The following is a 19,857-nucleotide window of genomic DNA, read 5'->3' as shown; positions in this document are numbered from 1 at the left end:
CCTGCCATCCATGGATTCTGTCAGTGTTTTGATCTGTTCACCATCAACATTGCGTGCAGCAGCAACCACAGCCTCCCAGACACTGTTCAGAGAGGTGTACTGTTTTCCCTCCTTGTAAATCTCACATTTGATGATGGACCACAGGTTCTCAATGGGGTTCAGATCAGGTGAACAAGGAGGCCATGTCATTAGATTTCCTTCTTTTATACCCTTTCTTGCCAGCCACGCTGTGGAGTACTTGGACGCGTGTGATGGAGCATTGTCCTGCATGAAAATCATGTTTTTCTTGAAGGATACAGACTTCTTCCTGTACCACTGCTTGAAGAAGGTGTCTTCCAGGAACTGGCAGTAGGACTGGGAGTTGAGCTTGACTCCATCCTCAACCCGAAAAGGCCCCACAAGCTCATCTTTGATGATACCAGCCCAAACCAGTACTCCACCTCCACCTTGCTGGCGTCTGAGTCGGACTGGAGCTCTCTGCCCTTTACCAATCCAGCCACGGGCCCATCCATCTGGCCCATCAAGACTCACTCTCATTTCATCAGTCCATAAAACCTTAGAAAAATCAGTCTTGAGATATTTCTTGGCCCAGTCTTGACGTTTCAGCTTGTGTGTCTTGTTCAGTGGTGGTCGTCTTTCAGCCTTTCTTACCTTGGCCATGTCTCTGAGTATTGCACACCTTGTGCTTTTGGGCACTCCAGTGATGTTGCAGCTCTGAAATATGGCCAAACTGGTGGCAAGTGGAATCGTGGCAGCTGCACGCTTGACTTTTCTCAGTTCATGGGCAGTTATTTTGCGCCTTGGTTTTTCCACACGCTTCTTGCGACCCTGTTGACTATTTTGAATGAAATGCTTGATTGTTCGATGATCACGCTTCAGAAGCTTTGCAATTTTAAGAGTGCTGCATCCCTCTGCAAGATATCTCACTATTTTTGACTTTTCTGAGCCTGTCAAGTCCTTCTTTTGACCCATTTTGCCAAAGGAAAGGAAGTTGCCTAATAATTATGCACACCTGATATAGGGTGTTGATGTCATTAAACCACACCCCTTCTCATTACAGAGATGCACATCACCTAATATGCTTAATTGGTAGTAGGCTTTCGAGCCTATACAGCTTGGAGTAAGACAACATGCATAAAGAGGATGATGTGGTCAAAATACTCATTTGCCTAATAATTCTGCACTCCCTGTATATATATATATATATATATATATATATATATATATATGTTCGATGGCATGTGTAGCTGCAGATACACATGCTTTGCACATCCCGCCATCTAGTGTTGGGCTCGGAGTGTTACAAGTTGTTTTTCTTCGAAGAAGTCTTTTCAAGTCACGAGATCGAGGGACTCCTCCCCTTTCGGCTCCATTGCGCATGGGCGTCGACTCCATCTTAGATTGTTTTCTTTCCGCCATCGGGTTCGGACGTGTTCCTTTTCGCTCCGCACTTTGGTTCGTAAAGTTAGTGGAAAATTCGACTGTATTGTTTGTGTTTGGTATCGGGTTAGTTACAACAGATCAACACCGAAATTTGAAGAGCTCTGGCGGCCTTTTGGGGTTTTCGATTCCCCGGCGGGGCCTGGTCGGCCCGACCGTGTGCGTCTTCAAGGCTAATGGAACGGACCCCATTCCGCTTCTGCCCCGAATGTCACAATAAGTATCCTTATACAGATCAGCATTTGGTCTGTAATTTGTGTTTGTCGCCTGAACACAAAGAGGATACCTGTGAGGCCTGTCAGGCATTTCGGTCCAGAAAGACCTTAAGGGACCAAAGAGCAAGAAGACTACAGATGGCGTCGGTGCCGACAGGACAAAAACACATGGAGGAAGAAGAGGAAGCCTTCTCCATCGAGGATTCAGACTCGGAAGAGGTCGATCCTGAACAGACGCCGAAAACCGTGAGTAAGACGTTGATGCACAAGACTCACGTAAAGACCAGTAAAGCCCAGGGGACGCCACCGCCAACAGGCCATGGCTTAACCCGAAAAATAGGTGACCGGGCATCGGCACCGAAAAAGGGCATGCATGTGTCGAAGTCATCCGACTCCGGTCGAGATACCGGCACAGAGCACACTTGACCCCGAGACACCGGGTCAGAGCAGACTCGACCCCGAGACACCGGGTCAGAGCAATCTCGGCACTGAGAGAGCGGCACCGAACCAAGTCGGCACCGAGAAATCAGTACGCCGAAGAGCAAAAAAGTATCGTCGGAACCGAAAAAGGCAGCCGAAAAGGTTTCGATACCGAAACATCCGGCCTCGGAACCGAAATCAGGTTCCTACACAGAGGAACAAGGCCTGTCCTCACAAATGCAAACACATAGATTTGGACAGGAACTGGAGACAATGGAGCCAGACTACACCCAAAGAAGGCTCCACATCCAAAAATAAACAGGGAAGATCAGTACTCTCCCTCCAATTCGAATGAAACGAAAACTTGCCTTCCAAGAGAAAGACAAGCAGCCACAGGCGAAGGTGGCTAAACAAGTAACCCCGCCACCATCTCCACAACGCTCTCCACAACCATCACCGGTAGCCACTCCACCAATGATGCAATCCCCAACTCATACAGGGATGAGTCAGGATGATCCAGACGCGTGGGATCTTTATGATGCGCCGGTGTCAGATAACAGTCCCGAGTGTTATCCAGCTAGACCGTCACCACCAGAGGATAGTACAGCCTACGCACAGGTGGTGTCAAGGGCAGCGGCGTTTCATAATGTCAGCCTGCATGCTGAGCCAATTGAAGACGACTTTCTATTTAATACACTGTCGTCGTACAGCCAGTACCAGAGCCTCCCCATGCTACCTGGAATGCTAAAACACTCCAAACAAGTGTTTGAAGAGCCTGTGAAAGGAAGGGCCATTACTCCAAGGGTGGATAAAAAATATAAACCGCCACCAACAGACCCCGTGTACATCACACAACAGTTGACACCAGACTCAGTGGTAGTAGGGGCAGCTCGCAAGAGGGCGAACTCACACACTTCAGGAGATGCACCACCTCCAGACAAAGAGTCGTAAGTTCGACGCGGCAGGGAAAAGAGTGGCGGCACAGGCAGCAAACCAGTGGCGTATTGCCTACTCACAGGCTTTGTTGGACAGATATGATAGGGCTCATTGGGACGAAATGCAACACTTTATAGAACATTTGCCCAAGGAGTTCCAAAAAAGAGCACAGCAAGTAGTGGAATAAGGACAGAGTATCTCAAACAATCAGATACGGTCAGCAATGGATGCGGCAGACACAGCTACTAGGACTGTAAACACAGCAGTGACAATACGGAGACATGCATGGCTGCGTACATCCGGATTCAAGCCAGAAATGCAACAAGCCGAGCTGAATATGCCATTTAACGGACAGCAGTTGTTTGGGCCGGAGGTGGAAACTGCTATCGAAAAACTTAAAAAGGACACTGATACGGCCAAAGCCATGGGCGCACTCTACTCCCCACAGAGCAGAGGCACATTTCGTAAAACACAGTTTCGAGGGGGGTTTCGAGGACAAAGCACGGAACCCACAACCTCACAAACAAGGCCCACTTATCAGAGGCAATATCAGCGGGGAAGTTTTCAGGGACAATATAGAGGGGAACAGTTCCCAAAAAGTAGAGGGAAGTTCCAAACTCCACAAAACAAGCAGTGACTTCAACGTTACAAATCCCCAACACATAACACCAGTGGGGGGAGATTAACCAAGTTCTACAAACAATGGGAGGAAATAACAACAGACACTTGGGTCCTAGCAATTATCCAGCATGGTTATTGCATAGAATTTCTAAAATTCCCTCCAAATGTCCCACCGAAAACACACAATATGTCAAAACAACACATGGATCTTCTACAACTGGAGGTCCAAGCGTTGTTACAAAAAGATGTAATAGAACTCGTACCAATTCATCAGAGAGGAACAGGAGTTTACTCACTGTACTTTCTCATACCCCAAAAAGACAAAACTCTAAGACCTATATTAGATCTCAGAACATTAAATATCTACATCAAATCAGATCACTTTCACATGGTGACACTGCAGGACGTAATCCCATTGCTAAAACAACAAGAGTACATGACAACACTAGACCTAAAGGATGCATACTTCCATATACCGATACATCCTTCACACAGAAAGTACTTAAGGTTTGTATTCCAAGGGGTACATTACCAATTCAAAGTGTTGCCATTCGGGATAACAACTGCGCCAAGAGTTTTTACAAAATGCCTGGCAGTAGTGGCTGCTCATATCAGAAGGCAGCAAATACATGTGTTCCCGTACTTAGACGATTGGTTAATCAAAACCAACACGCAAGAACGGTGTTCACAACACACAAAGTATGTCATAGAAACCCTCCACAAACTAGGTTTCTCACTCAACTACAACAAGTCACACCTTCAACCGTGTCAAACACAGCATTACTTAGGGGCGACAATCAACACTACAAAAGGGATTACCACTCCAAGTCAACAAAGGGTACAGGCATTTCACAATGTAATACAGGCCATGTACCCAAAACAAAAGATACAAGTGAAGATGGTGATGAAACTACTAGGCATGATGCCCTCATGCATAGCCATTGTCCCAAACGCAAGATTGCACATGCGGCCCTCACAACAGTGCCTAGCATCACAATGGTCACAGGCACAGGGTCAACTTTAAGATCTAGTGTTGATAGACCGCCAAACATACACCTCGCTTCAATGGTGGAACAATATAAATTTAAACCAAGGGCGGCCTTTCCAGAACCCAGTGCCTCAATACGTAATAACGACAGATGCCTCCATGATAGGGTGGGGAGCACACCTCAATCAACACAGCATCGAAGGACAATGGGACACTCAGCAGAGACAGTTTCACATAAATCACTTAGAACTACTGGCAGTATTTCTAGCGTTGAAAGCATTTCAACCTATAATAAGCCACAAACACATTCTTGTCAAAACAGACAACATGACAACGATGTATTATCTGAACAAACAGGGAGGAACACACTCGACACAGTTGTGTCTCCTGGCACAGAGAATATGGCATTGGGCGATTCACAACCACATTCGCCTAATAGCGCAGTTTTTATTCCAGGGATTCAGAATCAGTTAGCAGACAATCTCTCTCGGGATCACCAACAGATCCACGAATGGGAGATTCACTCCCAAATACTAAACACTTACTTCCAAAGATGGGGAACACCACAAATAGACCTATTTGCAACAAAAGAAAACGCAAAATGCCAAAACTTCTCATTCAGATACCCACAGGATCAGTCTCAAGGCAATGCGTTATGGATGAATTGGTCAGGGATATTTGCATACGCTTTTCCCCCTCTCCCACTCCTTGCATATCTGGTAAACAAATTGAGTCAAAACAAACTCAAACTCATACTAATAGCACCAACTTGGGTAAGGCAACCTTGGTACACAACACTACTAGACCTTTCAGTAGTACCTCATGTCAAACTACCAAACAGGCCAGATCTGTTAACTCAACACAAACAACAGATCAGACACCCAAATCCAGCATCGCTGAATCTAGCAATCTGGCTCCTGAAGTCTTAGAATTCGGACATCTAGACCTCACACAGGAATGTATGGAGGTCATAAGACAAGTTAGAAAACCAACCACAAGGCATTGCTATGCAAATAAGTGGAAAGGATTTGTGTATTATTGCCATAATAAACAAATACAACCCTTACACGCATCTGCTAAAGACATCGTCAGCTACCTACTGCACTTACAAAAGTCAAAGCTAGCTTTTTCATCCATTAAAATACATCTCACCGCAATTTCAGCTTATCTACAAATTACGCACTCAACATCACTTTTTAGGATCCCAGTTATAAAAGCTTTTATGGAGGGTCTGAAAAGAATTATCCCACCAAGGACACCACCAGTTCCTTTGTGGAACCTTAACATTGTCTTAACACTGCTCATGGGTCCACCGTTTGAACCCATGCACTCATGTGAGATACAATACTTAACATGGAAAGTAGCATTTCTAATTGCCAACACATCTCTAAGAAGAGTAAGTGAGATACAAGCATTTACCATACAAGAACCCTTTATTCAGATACACAAGCATAAAGTAGTTTTACGAACAAATCCTAAGTTCTTACCAAAAGTCATATCACCGTTCCACTTGAATCAAACAGTAGAACTACCAGTGTTCTTTCCAGAACCAGATTCTGTAGCTGAAAGGGCACTACATACATTAGACATAAAAAGAGCGTTAATGTACTACTTTGACAGAACAAAACAAATTCGAAAAACAAAACAATTGTTCGTTGCTTTCCAAAAACCTCATGCAGGAAATCCAATATCCAAACAAGGCATTGCCAGATGGATAGTTAAATGCATTCAAACCTGTTATCTCAAAGCAAAAATAGAAATGCCTATAACACCAAAAGCACACTCAACTAGAAAGAAAGGTGCTACCATGGCCTTTCTAGGAAACATTCCAATGACTGAAATATGTAAGGCAGCCACATGGTCTACGCCTCATACGTTTACCAAGCACTACTGCGTGGATGTGTTAACAGCACAAGCCACAGTAGGACAAGCAGTACTACGAACTTTGATTCAAACAACTACAACTCCCACAGGCGGAACCACCGCTTTTGGGGAGATAACTGCTTACTAGTCTGTGCAAAGCATGTGTATCTGCAGCTACACATGCCATTGAACAGAAAATGGCACTTACCCAGTGTACATCTGTTCGTGGCATGAGACGCTGCAGATTCACATGCGCCCACCCGCCTCCCCGGGAGCCTGTAGCCGTTTGAAGTTGATCTTGAACATTTGTAAATTTGTAAATATATTGCTTTAACCACATTATGTACATACATATTTACTCCATTGCATGGGCACTATTACTATAATACACAACTCCTACCTCACCCTCTACGGGGAAAACAATCTAAGATGGAGTCGGCGCCCATGCGCAATGGAGCCGAAAGGGGAGGAGTCCCTCGATCTCATGACTCAAAGACTTCTTCGAAGAAAAACAACTTGTAACACTCTGAGCCCAACACTAGATGGCGGGATGTGCAAAGCCTGTGAATCTGCAGCATCTCATGCCACGAACAGATGTACACTGGGTAAGTGACATTTTCCATATATATATTTATATTTAGAGATGTGAATTTTGTAGAACGACATACACTGTTTGATGCCTAAATTTACAATTCGTAATTTTTATTCATTAGAATTCTGTCATTAATGAAAGTTATGAGTACACCAGATTCTCTTCTGTAATCACCAGGAAATCTGCTACCTACTTGGGATCAATAGAAGGAGAGATTTGAGGCTTATGTGGACTCAAAAATGGTGCTTGCCTGAATTTGTCTGATCTCAGTAATTTGTGTGAGTTGTGGGGGCAGAAGGTGGTGATATTTTCACAGCATGACATAAACTAGCAGAGATAAGCATAGTTTATGGGCAGAAGAACAAAGGTTTTTTAAACAAGAAAAAAGAGAATAACTTAGATGAATTGAAACTACTAAAAATGGGTGTAAGTTATTAGTGGTAGCAAAGCAAAATATTCTGTGTTGATTACAACATTCTTGTGAACCTGTGACATTTATATACAGAATTTGCAAGTTGTATATATCGATCGTTTCACAAGAAGGTGTAAAGTGACCAGGTGATGCACAAAATACACAATAGAAAATTACAGGGTAAATTATTACAGACAAAAAATGTAACATTAGATATGACCATTACAAATGTTCAGTAATTTGAGATAACTGACAAGGATATAAATGAATTGGCTGCTGGTGGAACAGGTTTAGGAGATTAGTCAAGTAAATGAGAGACTTAGCAGATTTAGACAGGTTGTTAAGCATTAGGATGTGCAAGAGGAAAATAGGTTGAGGAAAGCAGGGAGGAGACTTGATGAATGTAATGGCATGAATTTATATAGTGCACTAAACCAATGGGTGTCAAAGCGCTAGTTCATACTTGCAAACACCAACTGAAAAACAGAGAGAAAAACCCATAGGGGAGAGAAGAGCCAGGTTTTAAGATGCTTGCAGAACAGGGGGAAAGACTTCAGAGTGGAGTAGGAGATTCTGTGGTAGCTGACAATTTGTGTCCTGTTATGGGTCAGGTTTGTAGAAGAGGCAAAAGCAGACGAGTCTATAAGGGAAATAGCAAAAAGAAAACAGGATATAAATAAATAAGTACATTATGTAAGTAGGGAAAGAAGAATTTGGGAATAATTCATTTTGGATATAGTTGAACTAGATGGAACCAATATAGATGGCTCATATTGTTCGATGAAGTTTGACAACGCGTACCTGCTCATAGTGGCAGACTGTGCTGCAAGACACACTTTAATAGGAGATAACCAACTGAGAAAGTTCAGTGGTTTGTAATCGTCCCACCACATACTCAATTGAAGGTATAGGGGAAACAACCCATCGTCATAGGAAATGTTACTGCTTTGTTAAGTTCAAAGGGAAAAAAAGTGTATAATATCAAAGAAGGCTGTTTGTTGGTATGACACAAGCAGACTCCAACCACTCAGAGCAGGTTCTAAGGTATGAGGATCATATAAAATCCTTAAGTTTGATAGGTAGTTGAGGAACAGGAGGAAATATATCCACAGCTCTTTACTGATACTTTGAGATCATTGAAAGGGTTCATATATAAAATAGTGTTGAAGAACAGGGTAATGCCTAAGGTATACCAACAGAGAAATGTGCCATTGTCTGAGGGAGAGTCTAAGGGAAGAACTAAACAAGTTATGTGTGGAAGGAGTGACTGAGGAAATAGAGTCCTCCGAATGGTGTCTCCTGTCGGTCTGGCTCAAAACCTTGTGGCACGACAAGGCGTTTCATTGATTTGTCTGATCCCAGTAAGTGTGTGTGGGTTGTTCATCATGCACTGCTGAATATTGGGGAAAGTGTGGTCAACATTAGGTGATGCGAGGATTTATAGCACTCTGAATTTGTTACCCGTTTATCTCCAGGCAGCACTGCATGATGATTGAAGGGTTTTGACATTGTTCATTACTCCAGGAGGCGCATTCAGATATAAGTGGATTCCATTTTCATTATTGCCTGCCTCTGCAGTGTTTCATTCTGCATCGACTGTTTAAAGATGTAAAAAAATATTACATATTTCCAGGTGGGTATTTTGGTATTTAGTAGTTGTAAAGAAGAACAGGATTCAAAAATTGAATGAAGTATTGTCCATGTTAGAGAGCAGATGCTTAACAATAAAAAAAAGAGAAATGAAATCTGCTATGGAGAGCATTGAATACAAGATATACTATTATTAATAAAAATGGAGTGCCACTGAAAACTATTTAGAGGCAGTGGCTGATGCCCCCAGTCCCAAAGAAAAGGATCAGATGTGGTCGTTCTTTGAGCTAGCAGAATTTTATTCAAGGTATGTTCCAAGGTCCTTAGACATTGTTCACATATAAAAGTGACTGAAAAAGATGTGCATAATGAGTGCGTGAGCGAAAATTCTAATTCTTCTAGAAGTGTTTTAAGGCAAAGGCCTTAAACCCTTTGACACATGCCTTAAATCTGTGATATTGATTGATAATAGCCATATGGAACTAGAGGCAGTTTTTTTGTAAGATCATAAATGATGAATGGAAACAGTTGCAAATACATCAAGACCGTTAAAGGGAATGGAGAGCAAGTACTCAACAGTTGAAAAGAGACATTAGTATGTTATTGGGGTACGAGTATTCTAGCCAATGGAGTCCGAAGTCTCGGGTACACAATTATCAGTGTTTACAGATCATTGATATTTGGTGGATCTATTATGGGTTGAGGGTGTTGATAAGCAACACATGCAATGCTAAGCAGCAGTCCAAGATGTTAGAATATAGTTATGAGTTACAAGACTTCAAAGTTTGTAGGAATGTCATGACTGACTGTCTATCACGGTTGCCTCTTTCCAACAATGAAGTGGTTGAGTGTAGTGAAGATACAGAAGCAATAGTGGCCTGTATTCCCTTCCAACTTAGTGGTTCAAGTATGATGTATGTGGTGGCCATAGACTATTAGTTGCAGTGGCCAGAAGTTAAATTTATGTATCAGACTAGCACGGATGAAATCAAAAGATTATTGTCCGAGATATTTACAAGGGAAGGACTACTGAAAGAATTGGTCGTTGACAATGGTGCACAATTACGGTCATATGACATGAAGAATTTTTTAAAGCATCTTAGTAAAAAACGTATTTGAACTTCTGTATTTTTCCTCAGATCTATAAGAAAATAGAAAGCCGGAACAGGGTATTAAAAGAAGGGTTGCAGTTATCGATGATTGATGGTGGTAACTGGGAGGAAGCTCTGAAAAAATTAATTTAGTGTTGAATTGACCCCGAGAAGACAGAGTAAAACATCTCCTTTTAAAAGATGAGGGAAAGAAAGCAGTGTTTGGTGTTGATTCAGAAATAATTGGGAAGAAGAGTTTTGTAATTGGGATGGATTATAAGACAAAAGATGGTGAGAATGTAAGTAAGGAAGTGTAGAAGATGGAAATTTGTGGTTGTAGATGAGTAAAGATGGTCAGAATTGTGGTGAAGATACTGTCTGAATTATCTGATTGTTTAACTGTGAACACATAGGGAGATTTGTGGTGTAACTGAGTGATGGGTATGTTGGGAGTAAAAGTAAAGTGGTGTTGATAGCAGAGTGTGAGAAAAACAACCACGTTGGTCACAAAACTGATTCTACTTCTATGAAGGAGCCATCACAAGAGTAAGTGAATAGGTGAATCAGAAATAAGCCAGTGAGAATGCAACAATGTGATACTCGCAGTTTAACACAATTGTTATTTTGATATTTATGTAAATATGTTTTCATTGGAAGGAGATGTGTTACATGATATGTAATGTGATGGCATAGTTCCTAAGTTGAACTACAGTGTTAGAAATCCTTTGTGGTTTTTGGAAATAGCAGTTTGATCAGTGGGAGGTGCCAATGGCCCTCTGATCTATAGTGCCTAGGTTTTGTATTGCAGAATAAATCCAGCTATAAATAAATAGAACAGGCTGAAATCATTATGGAACACCATTTGTTTTCTTTAAACAATCAGGGAGGCAAAAACACTTCTCTTGGTAACTCGAGAGCCTTCTCTTGGGAGGCTGGTCAGTGTTCTTTTGGAGCAGAACAACAGTCTCCTTCCTTTGGTGTAGAAGTTGCTTCTATAGATTCCTAGAAATTCTTCCTCAAGCCAAAGTAGGCAAGCAGACCAAACACTTGCACTACATGGACCAATAACACTTCATTCAGTGGTGGGGTTGTTTTCCATGTAGCAAGTGCCCTAATGTAAGAAGAGAGAGAGCCTTAACCAATAATGTCTCCAGGCAGAGTATTCTGTAGGCAGATTGAGCCATTGTTCTGTGGAGATCAAGAAGATTTCCTCAGTAAACTACACTTTTTTTCTGACCAAGATGAGATCATTCTCTGGCGAGACCAAGAGAACAGCTTCTACATTCTGGCAAATAACTGCTCTGGAAGGCCCATCTGTCTTATGAAAAGCCTCTTTGGTGAGCTTGTGGACAGCTAAAGGAAGTGTTCATTAAACAATCCAGTGTATCTCAGAGTAAGCCAAGAACACTTTCTAAGCAGATCAGGGTTGCCCTTATGATAACTGTGACCCTACCCTTGCTTGGGTTAAACCATCTCCAGGTAAATAAACATACCTGTCTATTTAGTTGAAGATATTTTTCTAAGTTGGCTAATAGCAACTGTAGGTTGTCAGCACTGGGTACAAAACCTGGACTTTCTCAGTTTCTACTTCTGCTTTCAGCTGGTGTGTCTCTGACCTATGAAATGCCTATTAGGCTTTTTTATTATAAGATTATTGTCTGTTTTGGTTTTCTGAAATTGTACGTGTATCACCTTGGTAATATTAGCATGTTTGGTTGCATTGTAATTAAACAATAGTTCCTTTTTTAGATTTTCTAAATCCAGTGGTAAATTGGATTTAAACGGAGTGGAATGCCTTTTGTATATAATTTCAAAGAGTGCCCCACCATTAGTCTGCCGTAAATTCTATGCTATGGATTGTCCTGCCTTGAACCTTTGCTATACATTTACAGCAGATGCCAGGGCTTAAAGCCTTGGTGTAGTTCTGTGGTATCGTTTCTGAGTGTGCTTCATGGTTTACTCTTCTATTACAGGCAGGCAAACCTTCACCTTGGTCCTCCTTGCTCCCGGGACTTCAAGAGGAAGCGGAAACCAGCCGCCACTGTTGCAGCTGCTTCCCCAGCCATCTCCCCCACCAGCTTGATGTCCACAGGTAATGAGGGAGCATAGTAGCCTTTCCTTTTCCTACTTCATCCTCCAGCATCTCCCTGTCACTCTAATACAAAACCTATAACCTCCACACTTTTGTGACTCAGAAGCTTCTTCTATACATATCTGCAAGCCCTTCATGCGTGGTCCTTCATCTTTGTCTTTAAATTCTCCACACCAACCTCCTTTCTCCTATGGTCTCATCATCCTCGCTGCTTTTTTCCTGACTCTTCATTATGTCTGCCTTGTAATCCCTAACCCTGTCACAAAAGGGGGATTTCTGCCTTGTAATCCCTGACGCAATCACAAAAAGCGGGAAAGGTGCCCACTGCTTGGCACAGTTTGTCCTGATGCATTGTGGTAAATGTAGCTCATGATAACAATCATATAGTTGAAAGAATTTAGTATTCACCATTGTTGGTGCATTCAGTGCTGGATATCTCTAGACGTGTTTCAGGGAACTTAAACAAAAACTTTTATGACTGCAATTCACCTTCCAGGCTTAGGTTTACAGAACTGCAAAGTGGATAAACTCACTAGACATCTAGTGCATCATGGGTGGTGTTAGACGATGACATCCTGCAAGACATTGTTCTAGAATAAGGCCCTTCAAAGATAATCTTGAGGGAAACCTTCAGAATACCACACCTTAGTATCCAGGTTCCCAGATCTCAGATCCAGGGGCACTATTCTTTTGATGGACTGTCCGAGGACATTCACCTATTCTTTTCTTCAGATTCCCCAAGTCATCATCAACATGATATATCCCCTTTCCTCTGGACTGGCCAGGACAGTGGTAGTACCCAAATCTGTTTCACTTGTTGCTTCTACCTCACAGGAGACTTCCGCAAAAGCTGAATTTGCCCTTCAGGTGTCAGACAGAATATGTCATACCAGCGTGCACTTAGCGCTCTTTACTGCCTTACTTTCCTGTGAATAGTACTACTTGAATCTACTGGATTATTGCATGTAAATCACTAAAGAAGACCATCCACTCATTCCTCAAATGCTTTCAAGTGGAAGAAGGTCTGCATATGGTGTCATAGGAAATGGGTGGCAAAGTGGAGTTTTAACAGATTTTCTTTATTTGGCAAGATCTGGCTTTTAGTTTTCTTATATCAAAGTGCATTTGGCTGCCATCACTTCATATAGGAAGAGTCTATCTGGCACCTTTTTTGCCATCTTAGTGACCGATGATGTAAGGATTTAAGAAAAGTGGTATCCCCCATCAAGATGTCTTCTTCTCCTTGACAACTAAACATTGTCCACTCCAAACTCATCAGCCCACCATTTGAACCCATGCTTAAGGCAGACCTGCAACACATTTTATGGAAAGTGGCCTTTCTTGTGGCTATAATTTCAGCTAGAAAGGTGAGTGAGCTTCGTGGTCTGTGTTTGGAGGAACCATGTCTTGTTTTCCATCATAACAAAGTTTCCTTAAGTGAGCTTGTCTTTTTGTATCAATCAGGCAGTCTGGCTCCTAACATCCTTTCCAGAGCAAACGCCTCTGGGGAAAAAACTCACTCCATACCCTAGGTGTTAAGATGCATCTCAGATGAAGCTAAAACCATTAAAAAAATAAACAGCTTTTTGTAAAGTATGGAGTGGTGTAGATAGCTTCATCAAAAAATCTATTTTTAGTTGGAAAGTCTCCTGTATAACTGTTACCAGAAGGCTAACAGACCCATCGCGGTTTACCCTGAGTCCCATTCTTCACGTGGGGGAGCAGCTGCTGTTCCTTTAATGATATGTGTACCACTTACAAATATTTACGCAGTGGCAACATGGTGATTAGGGCATACAATTTTACACAAAAATCAGCATTGACTCTGATGTAAGAATTGATATGTGAATTGCAAAATCTGTCCACATTGGTTTAACATCCACAAAACAGTTCATAGATAGATAGTATCTATCATTATTAGCACCCATTTGTTAGAAAAGGCACTGGGTCTTTACAAGGGTCTGTAGATCCCATCCCATGAGGGGCAAACTAGCTACTGCTTGTGAGACATATGAGATTTACAGAGCCGTCACCTGGAGGTCAGTCCACACCATTGGAGAACATTACTGTGTTTACTTATGAGGAAATCTGACACTTTGGTGCCCTCCTTGTGTTTTAAATAATGTGATTTGCACCCTTTTCCAGGTTATTCTTTTGGTTTATCCATCTTTGGTTTCGAGGGATTAAGTTACCCTTCTATTCTAATATTTATAAATAGCAAAAATGATTTGATTGTGAAGAAGGAACTGTCAATGACAAACATAATCCTTAATCATGGGTATCTTCTTTCACTTTATAACCACTGTTCTCCCAATGAAATGAGGAGAATTTTTCAAGTTGGTTGATTGGATCCTTGGCCAGTACTTAATATAAAAAATGCCTGACTGACTAATACTGCTATGTATTCTGTGTATTACATGGAAGTGGAGTGCTTAGATTCAGTAAAGAAACAGTATGGAAAAAGTATGCCAAGTGTTATACCAATGGACAGCATCATTTCCTGCTTGGTCTTTCTTTTTGGGGCCGTATTAAAGAGCTTCTCAATTTAAAAGATACCACTTCCACTACATCGACCTTCTACTACACTGTAAGGTATGTTTAATTGCTGCTGTAATCTTTACCCATTCTTAACCTCCCTAGGTAAATATGGGAGAGTAAAGTGTAGTAAATACTTACCTTAAAATGTAATTGTAGGTCAATTTAGCAGATGCAGTTTTATTGTAGTTCAATAGTGTATACCTCAATACAGCGACATATGATCCCTATCTGAGGAATCCTGTCGATGCTCTAAGGCTTGGAAGGGCTTTGTGCCCCTTGAAGGCCAAGAACTGCCTTAAGTTCTTCCTCACCAGAGAATGCAACACGATTGATAAATTGGATAGCTTTTCAGAACTGCCATCACTGCCAATCAAAATATCCCTAGGCAGACCATCGCAAGGTGTGCAATCACTGTTTGTTCCCCAATCACGACAACGCCAATCCATCCCGACTCGCGCTCTGCTCTTAGAAAACCATCTGGTATCAAAGGGAATGACACCAGAGTATGCATCAGCTGGTCATCTCATATACCCTGAACATCTTTGTTGAAGAAGCCCCCCCTCCTTCCTTCTCCGTGTGTAAGAACAGTAAGAAGCCAGACATTTTGGTCTTCGGTCTAACAACTAACAATTTATCCAGATAACCGTGTTGTCAAGTGAATCTGATGACCACAAGATGCAGGACTTTAAAACCAGTGCAAAAGATCAGCTCTTTTACAAAGAACACACCCAGGACCATAAGTATACCTTCACCTCTTGGAGCCCATATCACCAAGCTGGTAGAGTACCGCTCCCAAGGGAGTCTGGCATCAAACCCATAGCAGGGAAATTTTTGATAATTCTGAAGTGTGGTGGAAACAAATATTTCAATACATTCAGAACAATTTAATTGACTAGGTTATGACATTTCCACATATTATCGTAGGTGTGCTGTATACTATTATCAGTAAAACTGTATGCCTATGCAAATGTAATGGTCATTCAGATTGAAGATGTGTTGTCTGTAATCCATGTAGTGGCAGTACGCTACCACACAATGCATACTTTTGTTTCTCATACTTACACACCACTACACTCTACTCTGCACCACTCCACTCTGCGCCTCTCTACTCTACACCTCTCTACTCTACACCTCTCTACTCTACACCACTTTACTCTATGCCTTTGTACTCTACCCCCACACTACTCTACTGTGCACCACTACACTACTGCACTCTAACCCAATGACTACACCAATGCGCTCTACTCTGTACAACTCCACTCTACCCCAATGCACTCTTTGCCAATCCACTGTATGCCACTCTAATCTACACCACTGTACTCAACCATGCACCACTCCACTCCGAAAAAATTTACTGTATTCTGCTCCATTGTACTCAGTGCTGCTGCACTTTGCACCATTCCACACAGCACCACTGCACTCTGCACCCTTCCACTCGGTGCTCTCAACGCCACTCCACTCTTCTCTTCTCCACTGCACTGTACACTAGTTTACTCAAAACCAGTTAACTATGCCAGTCCACTCTGCACCACTCCACTTGATGCCACCATACTCTACTTGTCTGCACTTTGCCAGTGCACTCTGTGCCACTAAATTCTACTCCACTACACTCTGCCACTCTATTCTACTCTGCACCACTCTACTGTGTGCCATTGCTCTCTACACCACTCTACTCTTCACTAATCTACACCACTGCACTCTATGCCAATCCACTCTAAGCCTCTGTAATCTACATTGCATTCTGTGCCACTGTATTCTACACCAGTGCACCCTGCTCTGAAACAATCTACTCTACACTACTGCACTCTACACCACTCTATTCCATTCTGCGCCACTCCACTCTGCACCACTGCAATCCACCCTATGCCACTCCATTCAGCTGCAATCTGTGCCACTGCACTCAACGCAAATGCAATCTACACCACTTTACTCAAAACAATAGTCTACTCCAACCTGCTCTGCACTTCTGCACTGTGCGGCACTATACTTTACTCTGCAACACTCTACACCATTGCACTCTGTGCCACTTTACTCTGCACCACTTTATGCCACTGCGCAGCAATCCACTCTACACCACTGCATTCTACCCCACTGTACTGTCACTGCACTCTACTCTGCACCACTTTACTCTGTCAGTGCACTCTACCCCACTATACTCTACACCACTCTGACACTCTAGTCTACTGTGCACCATTGCACTCTGACACTGCACTCTATGCCACTTTAGTCTATGTCTCTCTACTCTGTCCCTCCCTACTTTATGCCAGTGTACTCCACCCAACTCTGCTATGCTCCACTGCACTCCTTGTCACTGCAGTCTACTCCAGTCTGGGCCACTCCACTCTGCACTGCACCACTCCACTCTATGCAATTATGCATCTTAAGCCAGTGCACTCTACGCCAGTGCACTCTTCAGCACTATACTTTACACCACTTCAGTCGCGGCTAGTCTACCCCACTGTACAACACGCCATTCTGCAGAGATACTCCATTAAACTGTACTCCACTCTGACACTCTACTCCACAGTGACATTCCCCTCTCCAACACTCTACTCCACTCCATGCCACAACACTACTCCACTCTACAACGGTCTACCCAACTCCCTCCATGACACTTTATTCCACTCTGTTATACAACACACTACTCTATGCCTGTATGCCTCTCTACGCTACGCCACTCGAATCTATAACATTCTACTGCACTCTCATTCCACTTTCCAACACTACTCCACTCTGTGCTACTGCACTTTGACAGTCTACTCCGCTCAGCGCCATTTCGCTCTGCAACAATCTACTCCACTCTACACAACACCCTCTGTCATGTCACTGTGCTCTAGACTACTTCACTTTGCTATACACCACTCCACAATACTCTGTGCTACTCCACTCCGTGCTACTCCACGCGGACACTCCACTCTACTCCATTCGCCTCTATGCCCTTTCACTCTACGACACCCTACTCCCTCCATGACACACGCCAACAGTCTTCATCACTCCTTGCCACTCTAACACTCCACTCAGCTCTATTCTACACCACGCCTTAACATTCCACTTTAAGATAGTCCAAACCACTCTCCTCTACCCCACTGACATTTAGCCGTGCTAAGCAGCAGCCAAACTGTTGTACAACATTGCTAAAACATATTGGCACAGACATTAACTCTTGCATCGGCGACACACATTAGCTTTGCCAATGCTTTTGTATCCTTGCATCAACCCTAGAGGCAAATCCTTTTTAGGATGAGCGTAAGCGTGCTGCCTCTTGTATACTTTCAAGTATACTTCTTCTGTGGGCTTAAAGCCACTTCATTTGCTCGTTCAGTGTCATTTAAAAGTCCTTCCTTGCTAGAGGTCAGTCATGCCTCTTTGTCCCTCCTTTTTCTCTTTGGGAGCAGGGACCAACTACTGTATAATTACACTTGACATGTTTATCGCTTCTTTAGAGGACTTTTTTTCCCTTATTTTCTGCTGATGTTCGGCGAGACTTCCCTTTTCCTTTGCAGAGCATTCTTCCTCTCAGCTTAGCTTCACTACAAACAAGGCTGTAAATCAGACTATCTTTGTCCACATTTTCTCTTCATTGGCTCTCTGTGCAGAGTGAGCGGTTCCCCGGTGGTGGGAGCCATGGCGGAGGCCCGCTTGTTTATTTAATTACTTGTGTTAACTTTGCAATGCTAAGGTAGCCCAAGCTCGACCCAAAGGTATTGGAAGCTTTACATGAGTACCAGTTACGTTACACAAGGACATATAATTTTTTTTGTATGCATGGGGAGATTGTGCTGTTGAGCTGATGCCGTGACTCGAACCCAGGTTCCTCAGTTCCAAGTTCGGCAGCTCTAGCCGTTGCACCACAGCTTCTCCCTGTTCTACCATCTTTCTGTGGAGCACATGAGACATTCCAATTCCTTTAATTGTTGCAGCACGGCACGCCGCGCTTTGTTTACATATGGTGGCTACACTTTTTTTCTCGCTATGACGCATTCCAGTGCCTTTAATTGTTGCAGCGTGGCACGCAGCACTTTGTTTACATATGGTGAGCCGTGCCTTCCGTTCTGCACGGCTCGCGCACCTCCATTTTTTATTTAATTTTTTCTCTTGTGCAGCCCACGAAACTACATTTCTCCAGTATTGGATCTTTTATAGATGCACATGCTTAAATCATCCCCGTCGTCAAGGTGGGAGCCTCACGGTAACTTCAAATACATATAGCAGTAAACATTGCACACTAGGCCCTAATGGCCCAAATAGGCTCTTTTATAGCCTATCCATGTCCTTTTATAAAAAGACCCAAACTTGAGGCACAGCCAATCAGGTGTCAACACCCTCTAGAATACTCCTAACAGAGGCTCTTTCCCTCAGGTTTTCTACCGCACATCGTGTGAAAGGGAGTCTCCCTGAGCCCTGCTCAGTTAATCTTTCTGACAGGACTTTTTCCCTCAGAAAACCCAGTTTTCAAGTGACAATATGTCTCAACAAACTAAGAAAGGTCTTTTCAGAGACTGTGGCAGTTGTGGGAAGAAGAGACTACATGTGCATGATCCCCACAATAAGTGCATCTACTGCCTGCATCCAGACCACAAGGTGAGAGACTGTAAGATCTGCTGCACCTTCAGTCCGAAAACCCTCAAGGACCGTGAGGGTAGACTTTTGTTGTGGCTACAAAGACAGAAAGCCATGGAGAACCCACCCTCAGATGAGAGTGAATCATCATCTCATGCTTCTCACTCCTTAAAAAGATCTGGAGAGAGAGAAAGAAAGATTGCCTGAAGAGCCCCGAAGAAAGTGGCTAAGAAGTCAAAATATGCAGCTGTGGAGAAACATAGGCGCCAAGAGACTGCTACTTTGGGGTCAGAGACCCATCCAAAACTCTTGAAAAAGGTTTGCTCAGAGCCTACTATGCCTGTGAGGAAAAAAGCACCCACTAAAAGTGCTTCCCTTTCTCTGTCACTAGCAAAGGACCCGGTAAGACTCTTCTCAGAGGCTGCTAAAAAAGCCCCGTCGACGATCACAGCGACGGCGGTGATGTCGACGTTTACAACAGCGGTATCGCCGATGATAA

General features: G+C 43.0%; 1 protein-coding gene across 3 annotated transcripts in view; it reads left to right on the top strand.

The window, feature by feature from the left end:
- Window positions 1-19,857, top strand: part of GPATCH2L (G-patch domain containing 2 like) — a 357,886-nt gene that overhangs the window by 289,294 nt on the left and 48,735 nt on the right. For 2 of the 3 annotated variants that reach the window (XM_069208440.1, XM_069208439.1), the window contains exon 9: window positions 12,142-12,260. In XM_069208440.1, the coding sequence (XP_069064541.1) occupies window positions 12,142-12,260 (119 nt within the window). Of the gene's footprint in view, window positions 1-12,141; window positions 12,261-19,857 lie in introns of those variants that run through there. The other variant, XR_011198831.1, reaches the window with a different exon arrangement.

The sequence above is a fragment of the Pleurodeles waltl genome, chromosome 9 (genome assembly GCF_031143425.1).
Source record: "Pleurodeles waltl isolate 20211129_DDA chromosome 9, aPleWal1.hap1.20221129, whole genome shotgun sequence".
NCBI classification, from domain to species: domain Eukaryota; kingdom Metazoa; phylum Chordata; class Amphibia; order Caudata; family Salamandridae; genus Pleurodeles; species Pleurodeles waltl.
This window is presented reverse-complemented; position numbering and strand designations above follow the sequence as displayed.